General features: G+C 40.4%; 1 protein-coding gene across 1 annotated transcript in view; it reads left to right on the top strand.

The window, feature by feature from the left end:
- ESPL1 (extra spindle pole bodies like 1, separase) overlaps positions 1-25,925 on the top strand; it is an 810,416-nt gene that overhangs the window by 345,746 nt on the left and 438,745 nt on the right. Inside the window, exons 14-16 of the mRNA XM_053708312.1 lie at positions 19,826-19,997; positions 20,079-20,207; positions 20,302-20,458. Of these exons, the coding sequence (XP_053564287.1) occupies positions 19,826-19,997; positions 20,079-20,207; positions 20,302-20,458 (458 nt within the window). The remainder of the gene's footprint in view (positions 1-19,825; positions 19,998-20,078; positions 20,208-20,301; positions 20,459-25,925) is intronic.

The following is a 25,925-nucleotide window of genomic DNA, read 5'->3' as shown; positions in this document are numbered from 1 at the left end:
CAGAGCTCAGGGGTCTTCAAAACTTATTTTGAGGGAGGTAATATCTCTCAGCAGAGCTGTGAGAATTATAGTTTGTCTGAGATAAAAAACGTTTATTCTGTAATTTGTTTCCTGCTTTCAGAATTTGTTATCTTTGCTAATGGGATTAAACCTTTGCTAAAGTTGTGTTGTTTACAAGGATTGAGGCTATAACTGTTTCAATTTATTAATTTTTAACTGTCATAGATCTTCTGTGCTTCTTAAAGGCACAGTACGTTTTAATATTATTCTATTTGAATTGTATTTCCAAGTTGCAAGTTTATTTGCTAGTGTGTTAAACATGTCTGATTCAGAAGATGATACCTGTGTCATTTGTTGCAATGCCAAAGTGGAGCCCAATAGAAATTTATGTACTAACTGTATTGATGCTACTTTAAATAAAAATCAATCTGTACAAATTGAACAAATTTCACCAAACAACGAGGGGAGAGTTATGCCGACTAACTCGCCTCACGTGTCAGTACCTACATCTCCCGCTCAGAGGGAGGTGCGTGATATTGTAGCGCCGAGTACAGCTGGGCGGCCATTACAAATCACATTACAGGATATGGCTACTGTTATGACTGAAGTTTTGGCTAAATTACCAGAACTAAAAGGTAAGCGTGATCACTCTGGGGTGAGAACAGAGTGCGCTGATAATATTAGGGCCATGTCAGACACTGCGTCACAGGTGGCAGAACATGAGGACGGAGAACTTCATTCTGTGGGTGACGGTTCTGATCCAAACAGACTGGATTCAGATATTTCAAATTTTAAATTTAAACTGGAAAACCTCCGTGTATTACTAGGGGAGGTGTTAGCGGCTCTGAATGATTGTAACACAGTTGCAATACCAGAGAAAATGTGTAGGTTGGATAAATATTTTGCGGTACCGACGAGTACTGAGGTTTTTCCTATACCTAAGAGACTTACTGAAATTGTTACTAAGGAGTGAGATAGACCCGGTGTGCCGTTCTCACCCCCTCCGATATTTAGAAAAATGTTTCCAATAGACGCCACCACAAGGGACTTATGGCAAACGGTCCCTAACGTGGAGGGAGCAGTTTCTACTTTAGCTAAGCGTACCACTATCCCGGTGGAGGATAGCTGTGCTTTTTCAGATCCAATGGATAAAAAGTTAGAGGGTTACCTTAAGAAAATGTTTGTTCAACAAGGTTTTATATTGCAACCCCTTGCATGCATTGCGCCGATCACGGCTGCAGCGGCATTCTGGATTGAGTCTCTGGAAGAGAACATTGGTTCAGCTACTCTGGACGACATTACGGACAGGCTTAGAGTCCTTAAACTAGCTAATTCATTCATTTCGGAGGCCGTAGTACATCTTACTAAACTTACGGCGAAGAATTCAGGATTCGCCATTCAGGCACGCAGGGCGCTGTGGCTAAAATCCTGGTCAGCTGATGTTACTTCTAAGTCTAAATTGCTTAATATACCTTTCAAAGGGCAGACCTTATTCGGGCCCGGGTTGAAAGAGATTATCGCTGACATTACAGGAGGTAAAGGCCATGCCCTGCCTCAGGACAAAGCCAAAGCCAAGACTAGACAGTCTAGTTTTCGTTCCTTTCGTAATTTCAAAGCAGGAGCAGCATCAACTTCCTCTGCACCAAAACAGGATGGAGCTGTTGCTCGCTACAGACAAGGCTGGAAACCTAACCAGTCCTGGAACAAGGGCAAGCAGACTAGGAAACCTGCTGCTGCCCCCAAAACAGCATGAATTGAGGGCCCCCGATCCGGGATCGGATCTAGTGGGGGGCAGACTTTCTCTCTTCGCCCAGGCTTGGGCAAGAGATGTTCAGGATCCCTGGGCGCTAGAGATAATATCTCAGGGATACCTTCTGGACTTCAAATACTCTCCTCCAAGAGAGAGATTTCATCTGTCAAGATTGTCAACAATCCAGACAAAGAAAGAGGCTTTTCTACGCTGCGTACAAGAGCTCTTGTTAATGGGAGTAATCCATCCAGTTCCACGATCGGAACAGGGACAGGGGTTTTACTCAAATCTGTTTGTGGTTCCCAAAAAAGAGGGAACTTTCAGACCAATCCTGGACTTAAAGATCCTAAACAAATTCCTAAGAGTTCCATCGTTCAAGATGGAGACTATTCGGACAATTTTACCTATGATCCAAGAGGGTCAGTACATGACCACTGTAGATTTAAAAGATGCTTACCTGCACATACCGATTCACAAAGATCATTACCGGTACCTAAGGTTTGCCTTCCTAGACAGGCATTACCAGTTTGTGGCTCTTCCATTCGGATTGGCTACAGCGCCAAGAATCTTCACAAAGGTTCTGGGTGCTCTTCTGGCGGTACTAAGACCGCGGGGAATCTCGGTAGCTCCATACCTAGACGACATTCTGATACAAGCTTCAAGCTTTCAAACTGCCAAATCTCATACAGAGTTAGTGCTGGCATTTCTAAGGTCACATGGATGGAAGGTGAACGAAAAGAAAAGTTCACTCGTTCCACTCACAAGAGTTCCCTTCCTGGGGACTCTTATAGATTCTGTAGAAATGAAGATTTACCTGACAGAGGACAGGCTATCAAGACTTCAAAGTGCTTGCCGCACTCTTCATTCCATTCAACACCCGTCAGTGGCTCAATGTATGGAGGTAATCGGCTTAATGGTAGCGGCAATGGACATAGTACCCTTTGCACGCTTACACCTCAGACCACTGCAACTGTGCATGCTAGGTCAGTGGAATGGGGATTACTCAGACTTATCCCCTTCTCTGAATCTGGATCAAGAGACCAGAAATTCTCTTCTATGGTGGCTTTCTCGGCCACACCTGTCCAGGGGGATGCCATTCAGCAGACCAGACTGGACAATTGTAACAACAGACGCCAGCCTTCTAGGTTGGGGTGCCGTCTGGAATTCCCTGAAGGCTCAGGGACTATGGAGTCAGGAGGAGAGTCTCCTGCCAATAAACATTCTGGAATTGAGAGCAGTTCTCAATGCCCTCCTGGCTTGGCCCCAGTTGACAACTCGGGGGTTCATCAGGTTTCAGTCGGACAACATCACGACTGTAGCTTACATCAACCATCAGGGAGGGACAAGAAGCTCCCTAGCTATGATGGAAGTATCAAAGATAATTCGCTGGGCAGAGTCTCACTCTTGCCACCTGTCAGCAATCCACATCCCGGGAGTGGAGAACTGGGAGGCGGATTTCTTAAGTCGTCAGACTTTTCATCAGGGGGAGTGGGAACTTCATCCGGAGGTCTTTGCCCAAATACTTCGACGTTGGGGCAAACCAGAGATAGATCTCATGGCGTCTCGACAGAACGCCAAGCTTCCTCGTTACGGGTCCAGATCCAGGGATCCAGGAGCAGTCCTGATAGATGCTCTGACAGCACCTTGGGACTTCAGGATGGCTTACGTGTTTCCACCCTTCCCGTTGCTTCCTCGATTGATAGCCAGAATCAAACAATAGAGAGCATCAGTGATTCTAATAGCACCTGCGTGGCCACGCAGGACTTGGTATGCAGACCTGGTGGACATGTCATCCTGTCCGCCTTGGTCTCTACCTCTGAAACAGGACCTTCTGATACAGGGTCCCTTCAAACATCAAAATCTAACTTCTCTGAAGCTGACTGCTTGGAAATTGAACGCTTAATTTTATCAAGACGTGGGTTTTCTGAGTCAGTTATTAGTACCTTAATACAGACTAGGAAACCTGTTACCAGAAAGATTTACCATAAGATATGGCGTAAATACCTACATTGGTGTGAATCCAAAGGTTACTCTTGGAGTAAGGTTAGGATTCCTAGGATATTGTCTTTTCTACAAGAAGGTTTAGAAAAGGGTTTTTCTGCTAGTTCATTAAAGGGACAGATCTCAGCTCTGTCCATTCTGTTACACAAACGTCTGTCAGAAGTTCCTGACGTCCAGGCTTTTTGTCAGGCTTTGGCCAGGATTAAGCCTGTGTTTAAAACTGTTGCTCCACCATGGAGTTTAAACCTTGTTCTTAATGTTTTACAGGGCGTTCCGTTTGAACCCCTTCATTCCATTGATATAAAGTTGTTATCTTGGAAAGTTCTATTTTTAATGGCTATTTCCTCGGCTCGAAGAGTCTCTGAATTATCATCCTTACATTGTGATTCTCCTTATTTGATTTTTCATTCGGATAAGGTAGTCCTGCGTACTAAACCTGGGTTCTTACCTAAGGTAGTTACTAACAGGAATATCAATCAAGAGATTGTTGTTCCTTCTTTATGCCCAAATCCTTCTTCAAAGAAGGAACGTCTACTGCACAACCTGGATGTAGTCTGGGCTCTAAAATTTTACTTGCAGGCAACTAAGGAATTCCGACAAACGTCTTCTCTGTTTGTCATTTACTCTGGGCAGAGGAGAGGTCAAAAAGCTTCCGCTACCTCTCTTTCTTTTTGGCTTCGTAGCATAATTCGTTTAGCTTATGAGACTGCTGGACAGCAGCCCCCTGAAAGAATTACAGCTCATTCTACTAGAGCTGTGGCTTCCACTTGGGCCTTCAAGAATGAGGCCTCTGTTGAACAGATTTGCAAGGCTGCAACTTGGTCTTCGCTTCATACTTTTTCCAAATTTTACAAATTTGACACCTTTGCTTCATCGGAGGCTATTTTTGGGAGAAAGGTTCTTCAGGCAGTGGTTCCTTCTGTATAAAGAGTCTGCCTATCCCTCCCGTCATCCGTGTACTTTTGCTTTGGTATTGGTATCCCAGAAGTAATGATGACCCGTGGACTGATCACACTTAACAGAAGAAAACATAATTTATGCTTACCTGATAAATTCCTTTCTTCTGTAGTGTGATCAGTCCACGGCCCGCCCTGTTTTTAAGGCAGGTAAATATTTTTTAATTTATACTCCAGTCACCACTTCACCCTTGGCTTTTCCTTTCTCGTTGGTCCTTGGTCGAATGACTGGGAGTGACGTAGAGGGGAGGAGCTATATGCAGCTCTGCTGGGTGAATCCTCTTGCACTTCCTGTAGGGGAGCAGTTAATATCCCAGAAGTAATGATGACCCGTGGACTGATCACACTACAGAAGAAAGGAATTTATCAGGTAAGCATAAATTATGTTTTTATCCAAAATGCCTACTTATCAGAGAAAGCGCGATTGCTCTGTTTTAAACACTGAAGAGCAAGAGGACGCTGATGATAACTGTTCTGACATACCCTCACACCAATCTCAAGGGGCCATGAGGGAGGTTTTGTCTGATGGAGAAATCTCAGATTCAGGAAAAATTTCTCATCAAGCTGAACCTGATGTTGTGACATTTAAATTAGAACATCTCCGCGCACTGCTTAAGGAGGTGTTATCTACTCTGGATGATTGTGACAATTTGGTCATTCCAGAGAAATTATGTAAGATGGACAAGTTCCTAGAGGTTCCGGTGCCCCCCGACGCTTTTCCTATACCCAAGCGGGTGGCGGACATAGTAAATAAAGAGTGGGAAAGGCCCGGCATACCTTTTTGTTCCCCCCCTATATTTAAGAAATTATTTCCTATAGTCGACCCCAGAAAGGACTTATGGCAGACAGTCCCCAAGGTCGAGGGGGCGGTTTCTACTCTAAATAAACGCACTACTATTCCTATTGAAGATAGTTGTGCTTTCAAAGATCCAATGGATAAGAAATTAGAGGGTTTGCTTAAAAAGATTTTTGTACATGGTTCAATGTTGTCTTACAGCGCTGAAAGTGTAGACCTGTAGCTCCTGTCTGTAGTGGGTCCCCAAATACCCACTTGTGGAAAGATATGTAAAATGATGGTTAAAAAGGAGCGCCAATTAATGGCGAGGTCCGATAGAATTTGAGTATGAATAATATAATAATGGTTCGTCTGAAAAACGATATAGCACTATGGCTCAGCTACAATTATGGTGGTTGTGCTGTATTGATGTATAGATTTAAAATCTAGATTTAAAATATATGAGTGGCACAGTATGGTACATAAAAGTATTTAATACATATTAGACATTTAAAACAAAGGTGTCGTTAAAAACAGATATATTTTTAGCAGAACGGCAAGAAATGATGTATAAAAGCATATAAAAACACGCGTGTTTGGCTTGTTCACTGTATGTATGTACAGTGTCTTATATAAGTTATCTCATATATAATTATATTGGCATAGACAGGAAAATAATAGTGATAAACAGAAAAATGGGGATAATGTCCAGTGGTCCCTTCTAAAAATTAAGGAATATAAAGAAAGGTTTTTTCATGTGTATCCAAAAAGTGAACCATCCAATTTAGGTGTTATCCAAAATCGTGATGTAAATAAATTCAAAACAGTATAAATCCAACAAATTCAAAAGAATATATTCAAAAAAGCTTTTCAAAAAAACTTTTTGTTGAAAGTAATTAATCCAAAAGTTCAATCCAAAATAGTGATAAAGATAAGTCCATAAAAAATGAAAAATATCCAAAAGGTAAAAAACCAAAAAATTAAGTAATTAGTATGTGCACAAACTAATGAGAGTGATCACTGAAAGGGTATTAATAAAGGGGTTATACTCCCATGTAGAAAATGTTATAAAAGATGCGTAAAAATAAACAATAAAAAATAATGAAGTTGAAAAAAATAAAAATAAGAATAATCCTGGGAAGTCTTCAAAACCTGTAGATAAAGGATAATAACATAGTATAATACTGTATTAAAATTCAATTATCAAGGAAAAAATAGCTCACCATAACTCTGTCAACGCGTTTCGGCCCACAAGAGAGGCCTTTATCAAGACTATGGTATGGTGTGGGTGAGCTGAGGTCTTTATACCCCTCTCTAACCAATCATATTGCACTCTAATTGCGCCAAATTTTCGCGCCAAAAACGTAATACCGGAAGTGATAAACCGGAAGTTCTTGTCTGTACATCGAAATGGTTCAAATTTATCTTTGTGTTATTTAAAGAAGGCTTTTGTTAGAACATTGTCTAAGATGTTCTTGATATGCTCTTACAGTTGCTTTATATCTGTGCCATATCAGTTCTCTTTATGGTCAACAGTTGTGATTTACCGGTGGTTTTTGAACCGGAAGTGGTGAAAAAAATGTAAACATCCGGTGGAGCTATACCGGATGTTGCGCTTTACCGGTTATGGTTAGACCGGAAGTGGTGTTTTGCCGGATATAATTAGACAGGAAGGGGCAAAGAAATATAGTAAACAGAGCCGGTATCTGTTATCTGGGATTTTGGTATAGAGTGTGTATATAAAAATAAAAATAAATAAAAAAATAAAAATAAAAAATAAAAAAAAAATTTCGTTAAAAAGTTTTTTGATTGGTTAGAGTGTCTGGTACAAGTACAAAGAGTGTGTTTGTATCTATCTGTATTATCTGTATATCATACATGATATTGAATTCTGGAAGCTTTTATTTTCCATTTTCTATCTAGATGTGCCTGGCTTAACAGTTAATTAGCTGTGAGCGCAATATAGTAAACTTGTATTGAAATCAAATACGGATAGAGAGGAAACTTGTCTTTATCTGAGTGTTTTAAAGATAATTATAAGATAGATGGAGACTTGTAGAGATCTAGTTGATTAGTTTTCTATTGATGAATTGAAAATTGGGAATTGTTGTGAGGGATACTCTTAATTTTAGTGTCTACATATAAGGTGAATTGTTATATTGGAATAGGGACATGTCTCCTCACTACACATTTTGTCTTAAATTGTGTCTTTATCCTTATGGAGGGTCAGGCTTTGATTATTTTCTAACCTGCTATGTTAGATATTTTTGAGATAGAGAGGCTGCTGCAGTAAGTGTCAAATCTAATATGGCTGACTGCTTCTCCCATATTCCATACACTATTGATATATTAGGGGGTCGTGTCTTATTGATGTTGTTGGCATCTGGATGGTCTCTCAGTTTTGATAGTAAGGTTTTTTTTTTTAGAGCTAATCATATGGACATTTGGGTAGAGCAGTGGGACTGATTGGATTTACTTTAGAGATCCTTATGTAGATCCATGTAGGACATCTTCACTAGGTATATTTTGTAGGTGTGTTGGTCTTATTGTGTCACATGTTGACCTCAGTGTGTTTTCTTCGATGTCTTCCTTCTATATGAGGGCAGCAGTATTTCGGATAGATGTCTGAGGGTCAGATTCACGTGTGTTTCAGACTTAACAGATGTGAGAGGTCCTCCTTGTTGTTCAAACCCTTCGGGTAGAGGCAGTCCAGCTCAAAAATCCATCTGGATTCTGCAATCAGGAGCTTCTTTTCATAGTTGCCTCCCCTCCAATTGGGCTTTATTATCTGGATACCGTAGAAGTTCAAATCCTTGATGTTTCCTTTGTGTTTAATAGAAAAGTGTCTGTACAGTGCGGTGTCTGTGCTGCCATGTTCAATCTGTAACACATGTTCCCGTATTCTGTCTCAGGCATCTTGAGGTCTGTCCGACGTATTGGAGTCCACAGCTGCATTGTACTATGTAAATTACCCCCTTGCTGCTGCATCTTATCAAGTCCTTTATTTCATGTTTGGTGTTGGAGTTATGCGGCGAAAAGTTTTTGATTTTCAAGCCTCTCTTACACGCCTTGCAGCTCGGGCATGGGAAAAATCCTTTGATGGATTTCCCTGATAGATCTTTCACCTGTGTTGTTGTTGGGCGTGGAATGCTAGGAGATAAAATATTCTTAAGATTATCTGATTTTCTGTAGATACATTTCGGCCTGTCAATGAGTGTTTCACCAATTGTATCATCATCCTTCAGTAGATGCCAGTGCTTTTCTATTATTTTCTCTATAGTTCGCCTATTTTCGCTGTACTGCGTGATAAAAGCAACATCTATAGAGTTGGTGTTGATGTCTCTCCCAATTTTCTTGTCCTTGTACTTAAGAAGTTCCTTACGATCCTTTTGCCTGACCTCTTCTATGTCTGTCGAGGTTCTCCTCTTCATATCCTCTCTCCAGGAAGCGTGTTTTCAGCTCTTCCGCCTGGGTTTCCCATAGATTATGGTCCGAACAGTTCTTTTTCAATACGTCGGACAGACCTCAAGATGCCTGAAAGACAGAATACGGGAACATGTGTTACAGATTGAACATGGCAGCGCAGACACCGCACTGTACAGACACTTTTCTATTAAACACAAAGGAAACATCAAGGATTTGAACTTCTACGGTATCCAGATAATAAACCCCAATTGGAGGGGAGGCAACTATGAAAAGAAGCTCCTGATTGCAGAATCCAGATGGATTTTTGAGCTGGACTGCCTCTACCCGAAGGGTTTGAACAACAAGGAGGACCTCTCACATCTGTTAAGTCTGAAACACACGTGAATCTGACCCTCAGACATCTATCCGAAATACTGCTGCCCTCATATAGAAGGAAGACATCGAAGAAAACACACTGAGGTCAACATGTGACACAATAAGACCAACACACCTACAAAATATACCTAGTGAAGATGTCCTACATGGATCTACTTAAGGATCTCTAAAGTAAATCCAATCAGTCCCACTGCTCTACCCAAATGTCCATATGATTAGCTCTAAAAAAAAACCTTACTATCAAAACTGAGAGACCATCCAGATGCCAACAACATCAATAAGACACGACCCCCTAATATATCAATAGTGTATGGAATATGGGAGAAGCAGTCAGCCATATTAGATTTGACACTTACTGCAGCAGCCTCTCTATCTCAAAAATATCTAACATAGCAGGTTAGAAAATAATCAAAGCCTGACCCTCCATAAGGATAAAGACACAATTTAAGACAAAATGTGTAGTGAGGAGACATGTCCCTATTCCAATATAACAATTCACCTTATATGTAGACACTAAAATTAAGAGTATCCCTCACAACAATTCCCAATTTTCAATTCATCAATAGAAAACTAATCAACTAGATCTCTACAAGTCTCCATCTATCTTATAATTATCTTTAAAACACTCAGATAAAGACAAGTTTCCTCTCTATCCGTATTTGATTTCAATACAAGTTTACTATATTGCGCTCACAGCTAATTAACTGTTAAGCCAGGCACATCTAGATAGAAAATGGAAAATAAAAGCTTCCAGAATTCAATATCATGTATGATATACAGATAATACAGATATAATCAAACATACTCTTTGTACTTGTACCAGACACTCTAACCAATCAAAAAACTTTTTAACGAATTTTTTTTTTTTTTTTTTTAATTTATTTTTATTTTTATATACACACTCTATACCAAAATCCCAGATAACAGATACCGGCTCTGTTTACTATATTTCTTTGCCCCTTCCTGTCTAATTATATCCGGCAAAACACCACTTCCGGTCTAACCATAACCAGTAAAGCGCAACATCCGGTATAGCTCCACCGGATGTTTACATTTTTTTCGCCACTTCCGGTTCAAAAACCACCGGTAAATCACAACTGTTGACCATAAAGAGAACTGATATGGCACAGATATAAAGCAACTGTAAGAGCATATCAAGAACATCTTAGACAATGTTCTAACAAAAGCCTTCTTTAAATAACACAAAGATAAATTTGAACCATTTCGATGTACAGACAAGAACTTCCGGTTTATCACTTCCGGTATTACGTTTTTGGCGCGAAAATTTGGCGCAATTCGAGTGCAATATGATTGGTTAGAGAGGGGTATAAAGACCTCAGCTCACACACACCATACCATAGTCTTGATAAAGGCCTCTCTTGTGGGCCGAAACGCGTTGACAGAGTTATGGTGAGCTATTTTTTCCTTGATTATTGAATTTTAATACAGTATTATAATATGTTATTATCCTTTATCTACAGGTTTTGAAGACTTCCCAGGATTATTCTTATTTTTATTTTTTTCAACTTCATTATTTTTTATTGTTTATTTTTACGCATCTTTTATAACATTTTCTACATGGGAGTATAACCCCTTTATTAATACCCTTTCAGTGATCACTCTCACTAGTTTGTGCACATACTAATTACTTAATATTTTGGTTTTTTACCTTTTGGATATTTTTCATTTTTTATGGACTTATCTTTATCACTATTTTGGATTGAACTTTACGGATTTATTTTTATCACTATTTTGGATTGAACTTTTGAACTTTTTGATTAATTACTTTCAACAAAAAGTTTTTTTGAAAAGCTTTTTTGAATATATTCTTTTGAATTTGTTGGATTTATACTGTTTTGAATTTATTTACATCACGATTTTGGATAACACCTAAATTGGATGGTTCACTTTTTGGATACACATGAAAAAAACTTTCTTTATATTCCTTAATTTTTAGAAGGGACCACTGGACATTATCCCCATTTTTCTGTTTATCATTATTATTTTCCTGTCTGCCAATATAATTATATATGAGACAACTTATATAAGACACTGTACATACATACAGTGAACAAGCCAAACACGCGTGTTTTTATTTGCTTTTATGCATCATTTCTTGCCGTTCTGCTAAAAATATATCTGTTTTTAACGACACCTTTGTTTTAAATGTCTAATATGTATTAAATACTTTTATGTACCATACTGTGCCACTCATATATTTTAAATCTAGATTTTAAATCTATACATCAATACAGCACAACCACCATAATTGTAGCTGAGCCATAGTGCTATATCGTTTTTCAGACGAACCATTATTATATTATTCATACTCAAATTCTATCGGACCTCGCCATTAATTGGCGCTCCTTTCTAACCATCATTTTACAAAGATTTTTGTACAGCAAGGTTACCTTCTACAACCAATTTCATGCATTGTTCCTGTCACTACGGCAGCGTGTTTCTGGTTCGAGGAACTAGAAAAGTCGCTCAGTAAAGAATCTTCGTATGAGGAGGTTATGGACAGAGTTCAAGCACTTAAATTGGCTAACTCTTTTGTTTTAGATGCCGCTTTGCAATTAGCTAGATTAGCGGCTAAAAATTCAGGGTTTGCTATCGTGGCGCGCAGAGCGCTTTGGCTAAAGTCTTGGTCAGCGGATGTGTCTTCCAAGACAAAATTGCTTAACATTCCTTTCAAAGGTAAAACATTATTTGGACCTGATTTGAAACTGAAGCCTAATTTTCGTCCCTTTCGCAGAAACGGACCAGCCTCTAATTCTGTATCCTCTAAGCAAGAGGGTAATACTCACAACCCAAACCAGCCTGGAAACCAATGCAAGGCTGGAACAAGGGTAAGCAGGCCAAGAAGCCTACCACTGCTACCAAAACAGCATGAAGGGATAGCCCCCGATCCGGGACCGGATCTAGTGGGGGGCAGACTTTCTCTCTTTGCTCAGGCTTGGGCAAGAGATGTTCAGGATCCTTGGGCGCTAGAAATAGTTTCTCAAGGTTATCTCCTGGAATTCAAGGAACTACCCCCAAGGGGAAGGTTCCACAGGTCTCAATTATCTTCAAACCAAATAAAGAGACAGGCATTCTTACATTGTGTAGAAGACCTGTTAAAGATGGGAGTGATACATCCAGTTCCAATAAGAGAACAAGGAATGGGATTTTATTCCAATCTGTTCATAGTTCCCAAAAAAGAGGGAACATTCAGACCAATTTTGGATCTAAAGATCCTAAACAAATTTCTCAGGGTACCATCGTTCAAAATGGAAACTATTCGAACGATCCTACCTACTATCCAGGAAAATCAATTTATGACTACCGTGGATTTAAAGGATGCGTACCTACATATTCCTATCCACAAGGAACATCATCAGTTCCTAAGGTTCGCTTTTCTGGACAAGCATTACCAGTTTGTGGCACTTCCATTCGGATTAGCCACTGCTCCAAGGATTTTCACAAAGGTACTAGGGTCCCTTCTAGCGGTTCTAAGACCAAGGGGCATTGCAGTAGTACCTTACTTGGACGACATCCTGATTCAAGCGTCGTCCCTGTCAAAAGCAAAGGCTCATACGGACATCGTCCTAGCCTTTCTCAGATCTCACGGATGGAAGGTGAACAAAGAAAAAAGTTCTCTGTCCCCGTCAACAAGAGTTCCCTTCTTGGGAACAATAATAGATTCCTTAGAAATGAGGATTTTTCTGACAGAGGTCAGAAAATCAAAACTTCTAAGCTCTTGTCAAATACTTCATTCTGTTCCTCGTCCTTCTTCCATAGCGCAGTGCATGGAAGTAATAGGATTGATGGTTGCAACAATGGACATAGTTCCTTTTGCACAAATTCATCTAAGACCATTACAACTGTGCATGCTCAGACAGTGGAATGGGGATTATACAGACTTGTCTCCGACGATTCAAGTAGATCAAAAGACCAGAGATTCACTCCGTTGGTGGCTGATCCTGGACAATCTGTCACAGGGAATGAGCTTCCGCAGACCAGAGTGGGTCATTGTCACGACCGACGCCAGCCTAGTGGGCTGGGGCGCGGTCTGGGAATCCCTGAAAGCTCAGGGTCTATGGTCTCGGGAAGAATCTCGTCTCCCGATAAACATTCTGGAACTGAGAGCGATATTCAATGCTCTCAGAGCTTGGCCTCAACTAGCAAAGGCCAAATTCATAAGGTTTCAGTCAGACAACATGACGACCGTTGCATATATCAATCATCAGGGGGGAACAAGGAGTTCCCTGGCGATGAAAGAAGTGACCAAGATAATTCAATGGGCGGAGGATCACTCCTGCCACTTGTTTGCGATCCACATCCCAGGAGTGGAAAATTGGGAAGCGGATTTTCTGAGTCGTCAGACATTCCATCCGGGGGAGTGGGAACTCCATCCGGAAATCTTTGCCCAAATAACTCAATTATGGGGCATTCCAGACATGGATCTGATGGCGTCTCGTCAGAACTTCAAGGTTCCTTGCTACGGGTCCAGATCCAGGGATCCCAAGGCGACTCTAGTAGATGCACTAGTAGCACCTTGGACCTTCAACCTAGCTTATGTATTCCCACCGTTTCCTCTCATCCCCAGGCTGGTAGCCAGGATCAATCAGGAGAGGGCCTCGGTTATCTTGATAGCTCCTGCGTGGCCACGCAGGACTTGGTATGCAGACCTGGTGAATATGTCATCGGCTCCACCATGGAAGCTACCTTTGAGACAGGACCTTCTTGTTCAGGGTCCATTCGAACATCCGAATCTGGTTTCCCTCCAACTGACGGCTTGGAGATTGAACGCTTGATTTTATCAAAGCGTGGGTTTTCAGATTCTGTAATAGATACTCTGATTCAGGCTAGAAAGCCTGTAACTAGAAAAATTTACCATAAAATATGGAAAAAATATATCTGTTGGTGTGAATCTAAAGGATTCCCATGGAACAAGATAAGAATTCCTAAGATTCTATCCTTTCTACAAGAAGGTTTGGAGAAAGGATTATCTGCAAGTTCTCTAAAGGGACAGATCTCTGCTTTATCTGTTTTACTTCACAAAAGACTGGCAGCCGTGCCAGATGTTCAAGCATTTGTTCAGGCTCTGGTTAGGATCAAGCCTGTTTACAGACCTTTGACTCCTCCCTGGAGTCTAAATCTAGTTCTTTCAGTTCTTCAAGGGGTTCCGTTTGAACCCTTACATTCCGTAGATATTAAGTTACTATCTTGGAAAGTTTTGTTTTTGGTTGCAATTTCTTCTGCTAGAAGAGTTTCAGAGTTATCTGCTCTGCAGTGTTCTCCGCCCTATATGGTGTTCCATGCAGATAAGGTGGTTTTGCGTACTAAGCCTGGTTTTCTTCCGAAAGTTGTTTCCAACAAAAATATTATCCAGGAGATAGTTGTACCTTCTTTGTGTCCGAATCCAGTTTCAAAGAAGGAACGTTTGTTACACAATTTGGACGTAGTCCGTGCTCTAAAATTCTATTTAGAGGCTACTAAAGATTTCAGACAAACATCTTCCTTGTTTGTTGTTTATTCTGGTAAAAGGAGAGGTCAAAAAGCGACTTCTACCTCTCTTTCCTTTTGGCTTAAAAGCATTATCCGATTGGCTTATGAGACTGCCGGACGGCAGCCTCCTGAAAGAATCACAGCTCACTCCACTAGGGCTGTGGCTTCCACATGGGCCTTCAAGAACGAGGCTTCTGTTGACCAGATATGTAAGGCAGCGACTTGGTCTTCACTGCACACTTTTGCCAAATTTTACAAATTTGATACTTTTGCTTCTTCGGAGGCTATTTTTGGGAGAAAGGTTTTGCAAGCCGTGGCGCCTTCCATTTAGGTGACCTGATTTGCTCCCTCCCTTCATCCATGTCCTAAAGCTTTGGTATTGGTTCCCACAAGTAAGGATGACGCCGTGGACCGGACACACCAATGTTGGAGAAAACAGAATTTATGCTTACCTGATAAATTACTTTCTCCAACGGTGTGTCCGGTCCACGGCCCGCCCTGGTTTTTTAATCAGGTCTGATTAATTATTTTCTCTAACTACAGTCCCCACGGTATCATATGGTTTCTCCTATATTTATTTCCTCCTGGCATTGGAAATTGTGTCCCAGGGATATTTTCTGGACTTCAAAGCTTCTTCCCCAAAAGGAAGATTTCACCTCTCACAATTATCTGCAGACCAGATAAAGAGAGAGGCATTCTTACATTGTGTTCAAGACCTCCTAGTTATGGGAGTGATCCACCCAGTTCCAAAGGAGGAACAGGGGCAAGGCTTCTATTCAAATCTCTTTGTGGTTCCCAAGAAAGAGGGAACCTTCAGACCAATCTTAGATCTCAAGATCCTAAACAAATTTCTCAGGGTCCCATCTTTCAAGGTGGAGACTATTCGAACCATCCTACCTATGATCCAGGAGGGTCAATACATGACTACCGTGGACTTAAAGGATGCTGATCTTCACATTCCGATACACAAAGATCATCATCAGTTTCTCAGGTTCGCCTTCCTAGACAGGCATTACCAGTTTGTGGCTCTTCCCTTTGGGTTAGCTACGGCACCAAGAATCTTTACGAAGGTTCTGGGGTCACTTCTGGCGGTCTTAAGGCCGCGGGGGCATAGCAGTAGCCCCTTACTTAGACGACATTCTGATACAGGCGTCAAATTTCCAAATTGCCAAGTCCCATACGGACATTGTTCTGGCATTCCTGAGGTCTCATGGGTGGAAAGTAAACGAAAAAAAGAGTTCTCTATCCCCTCTCACAAGAGTTTCCTTCCTGGGAACTCTGATAGATTCTGTAGAAATGAAGATTTACCTGACAGAGGCCAGGTTGTCAAAACTTCTAAATTCCTGCCGTGTTCTTTATTCTACTTCTCGCCCTTCAGTGGCTCAGTGTATGGAAGTAATCGGCTTAATGGTAGCGGCAATGGACATAGTGCCGTTTGCCCGCCTACATCTCAGACCGCTGCAACTCTGCATGCTCAGTCAGTGGAATGGGGATTACACGGATTTGTCCCCTCTACTAAATCTGGATCAAGAGACCAGGGATTCTCTTCTCTGGTGGCTATCTCTGGTCCATCTGTCTAAAGGTATGACCTTCCACAGGCCAGATTGGACAATAGTAACAACAGATGTCAGCCTTCTGGGCTGGGGTGCAGTCTGGAACTCCCTGAAGGCTCAGGGATCGTGGACTCAGGAGGAAGCACTCCTTCCGATAAACATTCTGGAACTAAGAGCAAGGAGTTCCCTAGCGATGTTAGAAGTCTCAAAGATAATTCGCTGGGCAGAGATTCACTCTTGCCACCTATCAGCTATCCATATCCCAGGTGTAGAGAACTGGGAGGCGGATTTTCTAAGTCAACAGACTTTTCATCCTGGGGAGTGGGAACTCCATCCGGAGGTGTTTGCACAATTGGTTCATCGTTGAGGCGAACCAGAACTGGATCTCATGGCGTCTCGCCAGAACGCCAAGCTTCCTTGTTACGGATCCAGGTCCAGGGACCCCAAGGCAACGCTGATAGATGCTCTAGCAGCGCCTTGGTCCTTCAACCTGGCTTATGTTTTTCCACCGTTTCCTTTGCTCCCTCGTCTGATTGCCAAAATCAAGTAGGAGAGAGCATCGGTGATCTTGATAGCGCCTGCGTGGCCACGCAGGACTTGGTATGCAGATCTGGTGGACATGTCATCCTTTCCACCATGGACTCTGCCACTGAGACAGGACCTTCTACTTCAGGGTCCTTTCAACCATCCAAATCTAATTTCTCTGAAGCTGACTGCCTGGAGATTGAACGCTTGATTTTATCAAAGCGTGGTTTCTCCGAGTCAGTCATTGATACCTTAATTCAGGCACGAAAGCCTGTCACCAGGAAAATCTATCATAAGATATGGCGTAAATATCTTTATTAATGTGAATCCAAGGGCTACTCATGGAGTAAGGTCAGGATTCCCAGGATATTGTCCTTTCTCCAAGAAGGTTTGGAAAAAGGATTGTCAGCTAGTTCCTTAAATGGACAGATTTCTGCTCTGTCTACTCCAAGTTATCTGCCTTACAATGTGATTCTCCTTATCTGATTTTTCATACAGATAAGGTAGTCCTTCCGACCAAATCTGGGTTTTTACCTAAGGTGGTATCTAACAAGAATATCAATCAAGAGATTGTTGTTCCATCCTTGTGTCCTAATCCTTCTTCGAAGAAGGAACGTCTATTACACAATCTGGACGTGGTTCGTGCTTTAAAGTTTTACTTACAAGCTGCTAAAGATTTTCGTCAAACATCTGCTTTGTTTGTTGTCTACTCTGGACAGAGGAGAGGTCAAAAGGCTTCGGCAACCTCTTTCTTTTTGGCTAAGAAGCATAATCCGCTTAGCCTATGAGACTGCTGGCCAGCAGCCTCCTGAAAGGATTACAGCTCATTCTACTAGAGCTGTGGCTTCCACTTGGGCCTTTAAAAATGAGGCTTCTGTTGAACAGATTTGCAAGGCAGCGACTTGGTCTTCGCTTCATACTTTTTCAAAATTCTACAAATTTGATACTTTTGCTTCTTCGGAGGCTATTTTTGGGGGTGAGGTTTTACAGGCAGTGGTATCTTCCGTTTAAGTACCTGCCTTGTCCCTCCCTTCATCCGTGTACTTTAGCTTTGGTATTGGTATCCCACAAGTAATGGATGATCCGTGGACTGGATACACCTTACAAGAGAATATATAATTTATGCTTACCTGATAAATTTATTTATCTTGTGGTGTATCCAGTCCACGGCCTGCCCTGTCATTTTAAGGCAGGTCATTTTTAAATTTAAACTACAGTCACCACTGCACCCTATGGTTTCTCCTTTCTCGGCTTGTTTTCGGTCGAATGACTGGATATGGCAGTTAGGGGAGGAGCTATATAACAGCTCTGCTGTGGGTGTCCTCTTGCAACTTCCTTTTGGGAATGAGAATATCCCACAAGTAATGGATGATCCGTGGACTGGATACACCACAAGAGAAATAAATTTATCAGGTAAGCATAAATTGTGTTTTTTCTGCGTCTGACTGCTTGGAGATTGAACGCTTGATTTTATCAAAGCGTGGTTTCTCCGAGTCGGTCATTGATACCTTAATACAGGCGCGAAAGCCTGTCACCAGGAAAATCTATCATAAGATATGGTGTAAATATCTTCATTGGTGTGAATCCAAGGGTTGCTCATGGAGTAAAGTCAGGATTCCTAGGATATTATCTTTTCTCCAAGAAGGATTGGAGAAGGGTTTATCAGCTAGTTCCTTAAATGAACAGATTTCTGTTCTGTCTATTCTTTTGCACAAACGTCTGGCTGAGGTTCCAGATGTTCAGGCATTTTGTCAGGCTCTGGTTAGAATCAAGCCTTTTTTTAAACCTGTTGCTCCTCCATGGAGTTTAAATTTAGTTCTTAAAGTTCTTCAAGGGGTTCCGTTTGAACCTTTGCATTCCATAGATATTAAGCTCTTATCTTGGAAAGTTCTGTTTTTAGTAGCTATCTCCTCGGCTCGAAGAGTTTCGGAGTTATCTGCTTTACAATGCGATTCCCCTTATCTCATTTTCCATGCAGATAAGGTAGTGTTACGTACCAAACCTGGTTTTCTGCCTAAGGTGGTATCTAGTAAAAATATCAATCAGGAGATTGTTGTTCTGTCACTGTGTCCTAATCCTTCTTCAAGGAAGGAACGTCTATTACACAATCTTGACGTGGTTCGCGCTTTAAAGTTTTATTTACAAGCTACTAAAGATTTTCGTCAAACATCTGCATTGTTTGTTGTCTACTCTGGACAGAGGAGAGGCCAAAAGGCTTCGGCAACTTCTCTATCTTTTTGGCTAAGAAGTATAATCCGCTTAGCTTATGAGACTGCTGGCCAGCAGCCTCCTGAAAGAATTACAGCTCATTCTACTAGAGCGGTAGCTTCCACATGGGCTTTTAAAAATGAGGCTTCTGTTGAACAGATTTGTAAGGCGGCGACTTGGTCTTCGCTTCATACTTTTTCTAAATTCTATAAATTTGATACTTTTGCTTCTTCGGAGGCTATTTTTGGGAGAAAGGTCTTACAGGCAGTGGTGCCTTCCATTTAAGCGCCTGCCTTGTCCCTCCCTTCATCCGTGTCCTATAGCTTTGGTATTGGTATCCCACAAGTAATGGATGATCCGTGGACTGGATACACCTTACAAGAGAAAACAAAATTTATGCTTACCTGATAAATGTATTTCTCTTGTGGTGTATCCAGTCCACGGCCCGCCCTGTCATTTTAAGGCAGGTGTTTTTTATTTTTAAACTACAGTCACCACTGCACCCTATAGTTTCTCCTTTCTCTTGCTTGTCTTCGGTCGAATGACTGGTAGGTGGCAGTTAGGGGAGGAGCTATATAGAAAGCTCTGCTGTGGGTGATCCTCTTGCAGCTTCCTGTTGGGAAGGAGAATATCCCAAAAGTAATGGATGTTCCGTGGACTGGATACACCACAAGAGAAATAATTTTATCAGGTAAGCATAAATTTTGTTTTTGTGTTCGTGTTGTGCCTGGATTTTAAACAAAATTTTTTTGTTTTTTATATTAAGTTTAAGGATGGTGTAGAGCTTCTGCTTGGCCTTCTTCAGCACCCAGCTTTACAGAAATCATCCAAAGCATGGTATCTACTAAAGGTCCAAGTTCTGCAGGAACTTTCAGCGTTCCTTAGCCTCCCTTCCGCATGTCTCCTTCCAGACCTTCAGAAGCAGTTGTATACCTACGGTAAGAATCACATAACCTATGTCATATTAAAAATTAAAGTTTTGTATTGGGAACTTCTATTCAGGAGTTATTTTATTCTAGGCTGGCATAACCCTGAGACAGCCCTGACAGATGCTCACAAGCTGCTTAGGAGTATTGTTCTTCTCCTTCTTGGGAATGAGGTTCTATCTTCCCCTAAAGGTTCTTCTGAAGTGCGTTTTGTGGATAATGGTATGGAAGCTTCTTGGGACATAGTTTGGTTGGTGAGTTTATAGGGATTGTTTGGCAGATGTAGTAATTCTGTAACTGTTTTTCCAACTATTAGGGGAAAATCTTCTTCTGAAGTGGCAGGTTCTTGCTGATTTGCTGAGCTGTTCCCAGGATTTAGTTAGCACACTTTGTCGAATGGGCAGTGTTTCAGAGGCCAAATCTTTCTGTCTTGAGGGGCTTAAAGTTGCCAAAAGTCTTCAAAGTATAAGGCAGTAAGTATTCAGCTATCTTTCTTTAAAAAAAAGTCAAGAAAATATAAACGCAATTGTATTTTACAGCAAAATTCACAACCTCTTGCTTGACAAGAAGAAATCTAGAAACTATGGTTCTTGGAACAGTACTAGAGAATTAACTTTACCTTTTCTTATTGGTTAAAACTTAATGGGAGGAGTCACTTCATTTAAAGGAGTCACTTGATGAAAAAAAAAAATATATATTATGTAGTTGGTTTTATTCTTTGATACCACAACCCATTAAAATGGGCTGAGCTTGCAGATCTCCTTATCTTATCACTTTCTCTACACACATTCTTATCTCTTCCTGTATACCAAATCCCAATACTTAAACCCTGATATTCAAAACCTCTCTGCTCAGGGGAGATATTCTAAAATGATCCTCCAGCACTGCGAGATCCCTAGTGAAATTATCAAAAGGCAGATTTTGCTTTACTTCAAGGGGCTTTCCCTGCATTTCTGTATGTAAATTTGAGGCAAGCTCAGTGCAATATAGTACTATACGACAGGACAATTCTGCTGCATTTACACTTTGTGCTTTCTATTTTGTATCACTTTACACTTCAGTTTACATTTCATTACATTTAAACTTTGCACTTTCTATTTCGAGTCCACGGATTCATCCTTACTTGTGGGATATTATCCTCCTGCTAACAGGAAGTGGCAAAGAGTACCACAGCAGAGCTGTATATATAGCTCCTCCCTTCTCTCCACCCCCAGTCATTCTCTTTGCCTATACTAAGTAATAGGAAGAGGTAAAGTGAAAGAGGTGATAAAATGGTAGTTTTTATTTTTGGGAGAAAAGTTCTTCAGGCAGCGGTGCCTTCTGTTTAGGTATCTGTCTTGTCCCTCCCGTTCATCCGTGTCCTGTTGCTTTGGTATTGTATCCCACAAGTAAGGATGAATCCGTGGACTCGTCGTATCTAGTACAAGAAAAGGAAATTTAGGCTTACCTGATAAATTGATTTCTTCTACGATACGACGAGTCCACGGCCCTCCCTGTCATTGTAGACAGATTGTATTTTTGTTTTCAAAACTTCAGTCGCCTCTGCACCTTTTTAGATTTTCTTTTCTCTTCCTATACCATCGGTCGAATGACTGGGGGTGGAGAGAAGGGAGGAGCTATCTTTACAGCTCTGCTGTGGTTCTCTTTGTCACTTCCTGTTAGCAGGAGGATAATATCCCACAAGTAAGGATGAATCCATGGACTCGTCGTATCGTAGAAGAAATCAATTTATCAGGTAAGCATAAATTTCCTTTTTTTGTATATAGGACTTTACAAATTCTGATCATACCTTCACAGTTTGTGTATCTTTAACAAATTAGTCAAATTAGATTGCACTTTGTATTTCTTTTATTTAAATAAAAACTGAATAATGCTCAGCTTCATTACTTTCTATATCTAGATATCCAAATATTCTCTAGTTTGGAGAGAAATTATAGTGCTGACTTCACAGGGATAGAACTCACTGAATTTTCTAAGAAAAGGGGAGGAATCTGGAAATCCGGTAGAGATGAGAGTTGCCTTCCATAGAAAGTAATAAAGCTCTCTGGGATACAAAATTTCACATGGGAGAGAGAAAGTAACTGGAGAATCCTGAATATTGACATTGAAAAGTGTTATGTTTTTTTTTAATTATGCATCTTTTTGATTATGCATTTCTAATTTAATTGCTTCTAAAGTCAACATTTTTTAGAATTCGGATAAAGCACGCAATTGAACCCCCCCCCCCCCCAAAAAAAAAAAAAACAAATAACAAAAAACAAACGAACAATATCAAACTGTGCACATTCTTTTTATATGCACACTTTGAGGCTCTAGCTCCTACTGAGCATGTGCAATAGTGCACAATATATAGGTTATATACATTTTGTGATTGGCTGATGTCACTTTTGACTTTGATATTAGCCAGAAATATTCTACTGCTCATTTCATACTAAGTGCTATTGCATTGCCTATTTTTTTATTGTGTATGTTAGGGCTGCAGCTAACGATTATTTCTCTTGTAAGATGTATCGAGTCCACGGATTCATCCTTTACTTGTGGGATATTCTCCTTCCCAACAGGAAGTGGCAAAGAGAGCGCACAGCAGAGCTGTCCATATAGCTCCCCCTCTAGCTCCACCCCCCAGTCATTCTCTTTGCCGGCTCTAAGCAATCGGAAGGGTAAAGTGAATATGGTAAAAAAATGTAGTTTCTTTCATGTAATTAGCAAGAGTCCATGAGCTAGTGACGTATGGGATATACATTCCTACCAGGAGGGGCAAAGTTTCCCAAACCTTAAAATGCCTATAAATACACCCCTCACCTCACCCACAATTCAGTTTTACAAACTTTGCCTCCGATGGAGGTGGTGAAGTAAGTTTGTGCTAGATTCTACGTTGATATGCGCTCCGCAGCAAGTTGGAGCCCGGTTTTCCTCTCAGCGTGCAGTGAATGTCAGAGGGATGTGAGGAGAGTATTGCCTATTTGAATGCAGTGATCTCCTTCTACGGGGTCTATTTCATAGGTTCTCTGTTATCGGTCGTAGAGATTCATCTCTTACCTCCCTTTTCAGATCGACGATATACTCTTATATATATATACCATTACCTCTGCTGATTCTCGTTTCAGTACTGGTTTGGCTTTCTACAAACATGTAGATGAGTGTCCTGGGGTAAGTAAATCTTATTTTCTGTGACACTCTAAGCTATGGTTGGGCACTTTATTTATAAAGTTCTAAATATATGTATTCAAACATTTATTTGCCTTGACTCAGAATGTTCAACTTTCCTTATTTTTCAGACAGTCAGTTTCATATTTGGGATAAATGCATTTGAATTAATCATTTTTTCTTACCTTCAAAAATTTGACTCTTTTTTTTCCTGTGGGCTGTTAGGCTCGCGGGGGCTGAAAATGCTTCATTTTATTGCGTCATTCTTGGCGCAGACTTTTTTGGCGCAAAAATTCTTTTTCCGTTTCCGGCGTCATACGTGTCGCCGGAAGTTGCGTCATTTTTTGACGTTATTTTGCGCCAAAAATGTCGGCGTTCCGGATGTGGCATCATTTTTGGCGCCAAAAGCATTTAGGCGCCAAATGATGTGGGCGTCTTATTTGGCGCTAAAAAATAAGGGCGTCGCTTTTGTCTCCACATTATTTAAGTCTTATTTTTTCATTGCTTCTGGTTGCTAGAAGCTTGTTCTTTGGCATTTTTTTCCCATTCCTGAAACTGTCATTTAAGGAATTTGATCAATTTTGCTTTATATGTTGTTTTTTCTCTTACATATTGCAAGATGTCTCACGTTGCATCTGAGTCAGAAGATACTACAGGAAAATCGCTGTCTAGTGCTGGAGCTACCAAGCTAAGTGTATCTGCTATAATTTTTGGTATCTGTTTCTCCAGCTGTTGTTTGTATTGCATGTCATGACAAACTTATTAATGCAGATAAAATTTCCTTTAGTACTGTTACATTACCTGTTGCTGTTCCGTCAACATCTAATTTTCAGAGTGTTCCTGATAAACATAAGAGATTTTATTTTTTAAATCCATTAAGAAGGCTATGTCTGTTATTTCTCCTTCTAGTTTACATAAAAGTCTTTTAAAACTTCTTTTTTTTTTCAGATGAATTTTTAAATGAACATCATCATTCTGATACTGATAATGGTTCTTCTGATTCAGAGGTTTCTGTCTCAGAGGTTGATGCTGATAAATCTTTGTATTTGTTCAAGATGGAATTTATTCGTTCTTTATTTAAAGAAGTATTAATTGCATTAGAAATAGAGGATTCTGGTCCTCTTGATACTAAATCTAAACGTTTAAATAAGGTTTTTAAATCTCCTGTAGTTATTCCAGAAGTGTTTAATCTCCCTGATGCTATTTCTGAAGTAATTTCCAGGGAATGGAATAATTTGGGTAATTATTTTACTCCTTCTAAACGTTTAAGCAATTATATCCTGTGCCATCTGACAGATACTATTCCTACGGCAGATAGTAATTCATTTAAGGATCCTTTAGATAGGAAAATTGAATCCTTTCTAAGAAAAGCTTACTTATGTTCAGGTAATCTTCTTAGACCTGCTATATTTTTAGCGGATGTTGCTGCAGCTTCAACTTTTTGGTTAGAAGCTTTAGCGCAACAAGTAACAGATCATAATTTTATAGCATTATTATTATTCTATATCATGCTAATAATTTTATTGGTGATACCATCTTTTGATATCATTAGAGTTGATGTCAGGTATATGTCTCTAGCTATTTTAGCTAGAAAAGCTTTATGGATTAAACTTGGAATGCTGATATGTCTTCTAAGTCAACTTTGCTTTCCTTTTCTTTCCAGGGTAATAAATTATTATTTCAACTGTTTCTGGAAGGAAGGGAACTTTTTTACCAAAGGATAAAAAATCTAAGGTAAATTTAGGTCTAATAATCATTTTCGTTCCTTTCCTCACAATAAGGAACAAAAGCCTGATCCTTCATCCTCAGGAGCGGTATCAGTTTGGAAACTATTTCCAGTTTGGAATATATCCAAGCCTTATAGAAAACCTATAGCCAGCTCCTAAGTACCCATGAAGGTGCGGACCTTATTCCAGCTCAGCTGGTATGGGGCAGATTACGTTTTCTTCAAAGAAATTTTGATCAATTCCGTTCTCAATTTCTGGTTTCAGAACATTGTTTCAGAAAGGTACAGAATTGGCTTCAGTTAAGGCCTCCTGCTAAGAGATTTTTTTCTTTCCCGTGTCCCAGTTAACACAGCAAAGGCTCAGCATTTCTGAAATGTGTTTCAGATCTAGAGTTGGCTGGAGTAATTATGCCAGTTCCAGTTCTGGAACAGGGGCTGGGGTTTTATTTTATCTCTTCATTGTACCAAAGAAGGTCAATTCCTTCAGACCAGTTCCGGATCTATCAATATTGAATCGTTATGTAAGGATACCAACATTCAGTTTCTGTAGGACTGTCCTGCCTTTTGTTTAGCAAGGGCATTATATGTCTACAATAGATTTACAGGATGTGTATCTGCATATTCCGATTCATCCAGATCACTTTTAGTGTCTGAGATTCTCTTTTTAGACAAGCATTACCAGTTTTGTGGCTCTACCGTTTGGCCTAGCCTCAGTTCCAAGATTTTTTTTCAAAGGTTCTCGGTGCCCTTCTTTCTGTAATCAGAGAACAGGGTTTTGGTATTTCCTTATTGGACGATATCTGGGTACTTGCTCAGTCTTCTCATTTTCGAAGAATCTCATACGAATCGAATTGTGTTGTTTCTTCAAGTTCATGGTTGGAGGATCAATTTACCAATCAGTTCATTGATTCCTCAGACAAGGGTAACCTTTTTAGGTTTCTAGAATAGATTCAGTGTCTATGACTCTGTCCTTGTCAGACAAGAGAAGTTAACATTGATTTCAGCTTGTCAAAACCTTCAGTCACAATCATTCCCTTTGGTAGCCTTATGCATGGAAATTTTAGGTC

Source organism: Bombina bombina, chromosome 3 (assembly GCF_027579735.1).
Source record: "Bombina bombina isolate aBomBom1 chromosome 3, aBomBom1.pri, whole genome shotgun sequence".
Lineage (NCBI taxonomy): Eukaryota > Metazoa > Chordata > Amphibia > Anura > Bombinatoridae > Bombina > Bombina bombina.
This window is presented reverse-complemented; position numbering and strand designations above follow the sequence as displayed.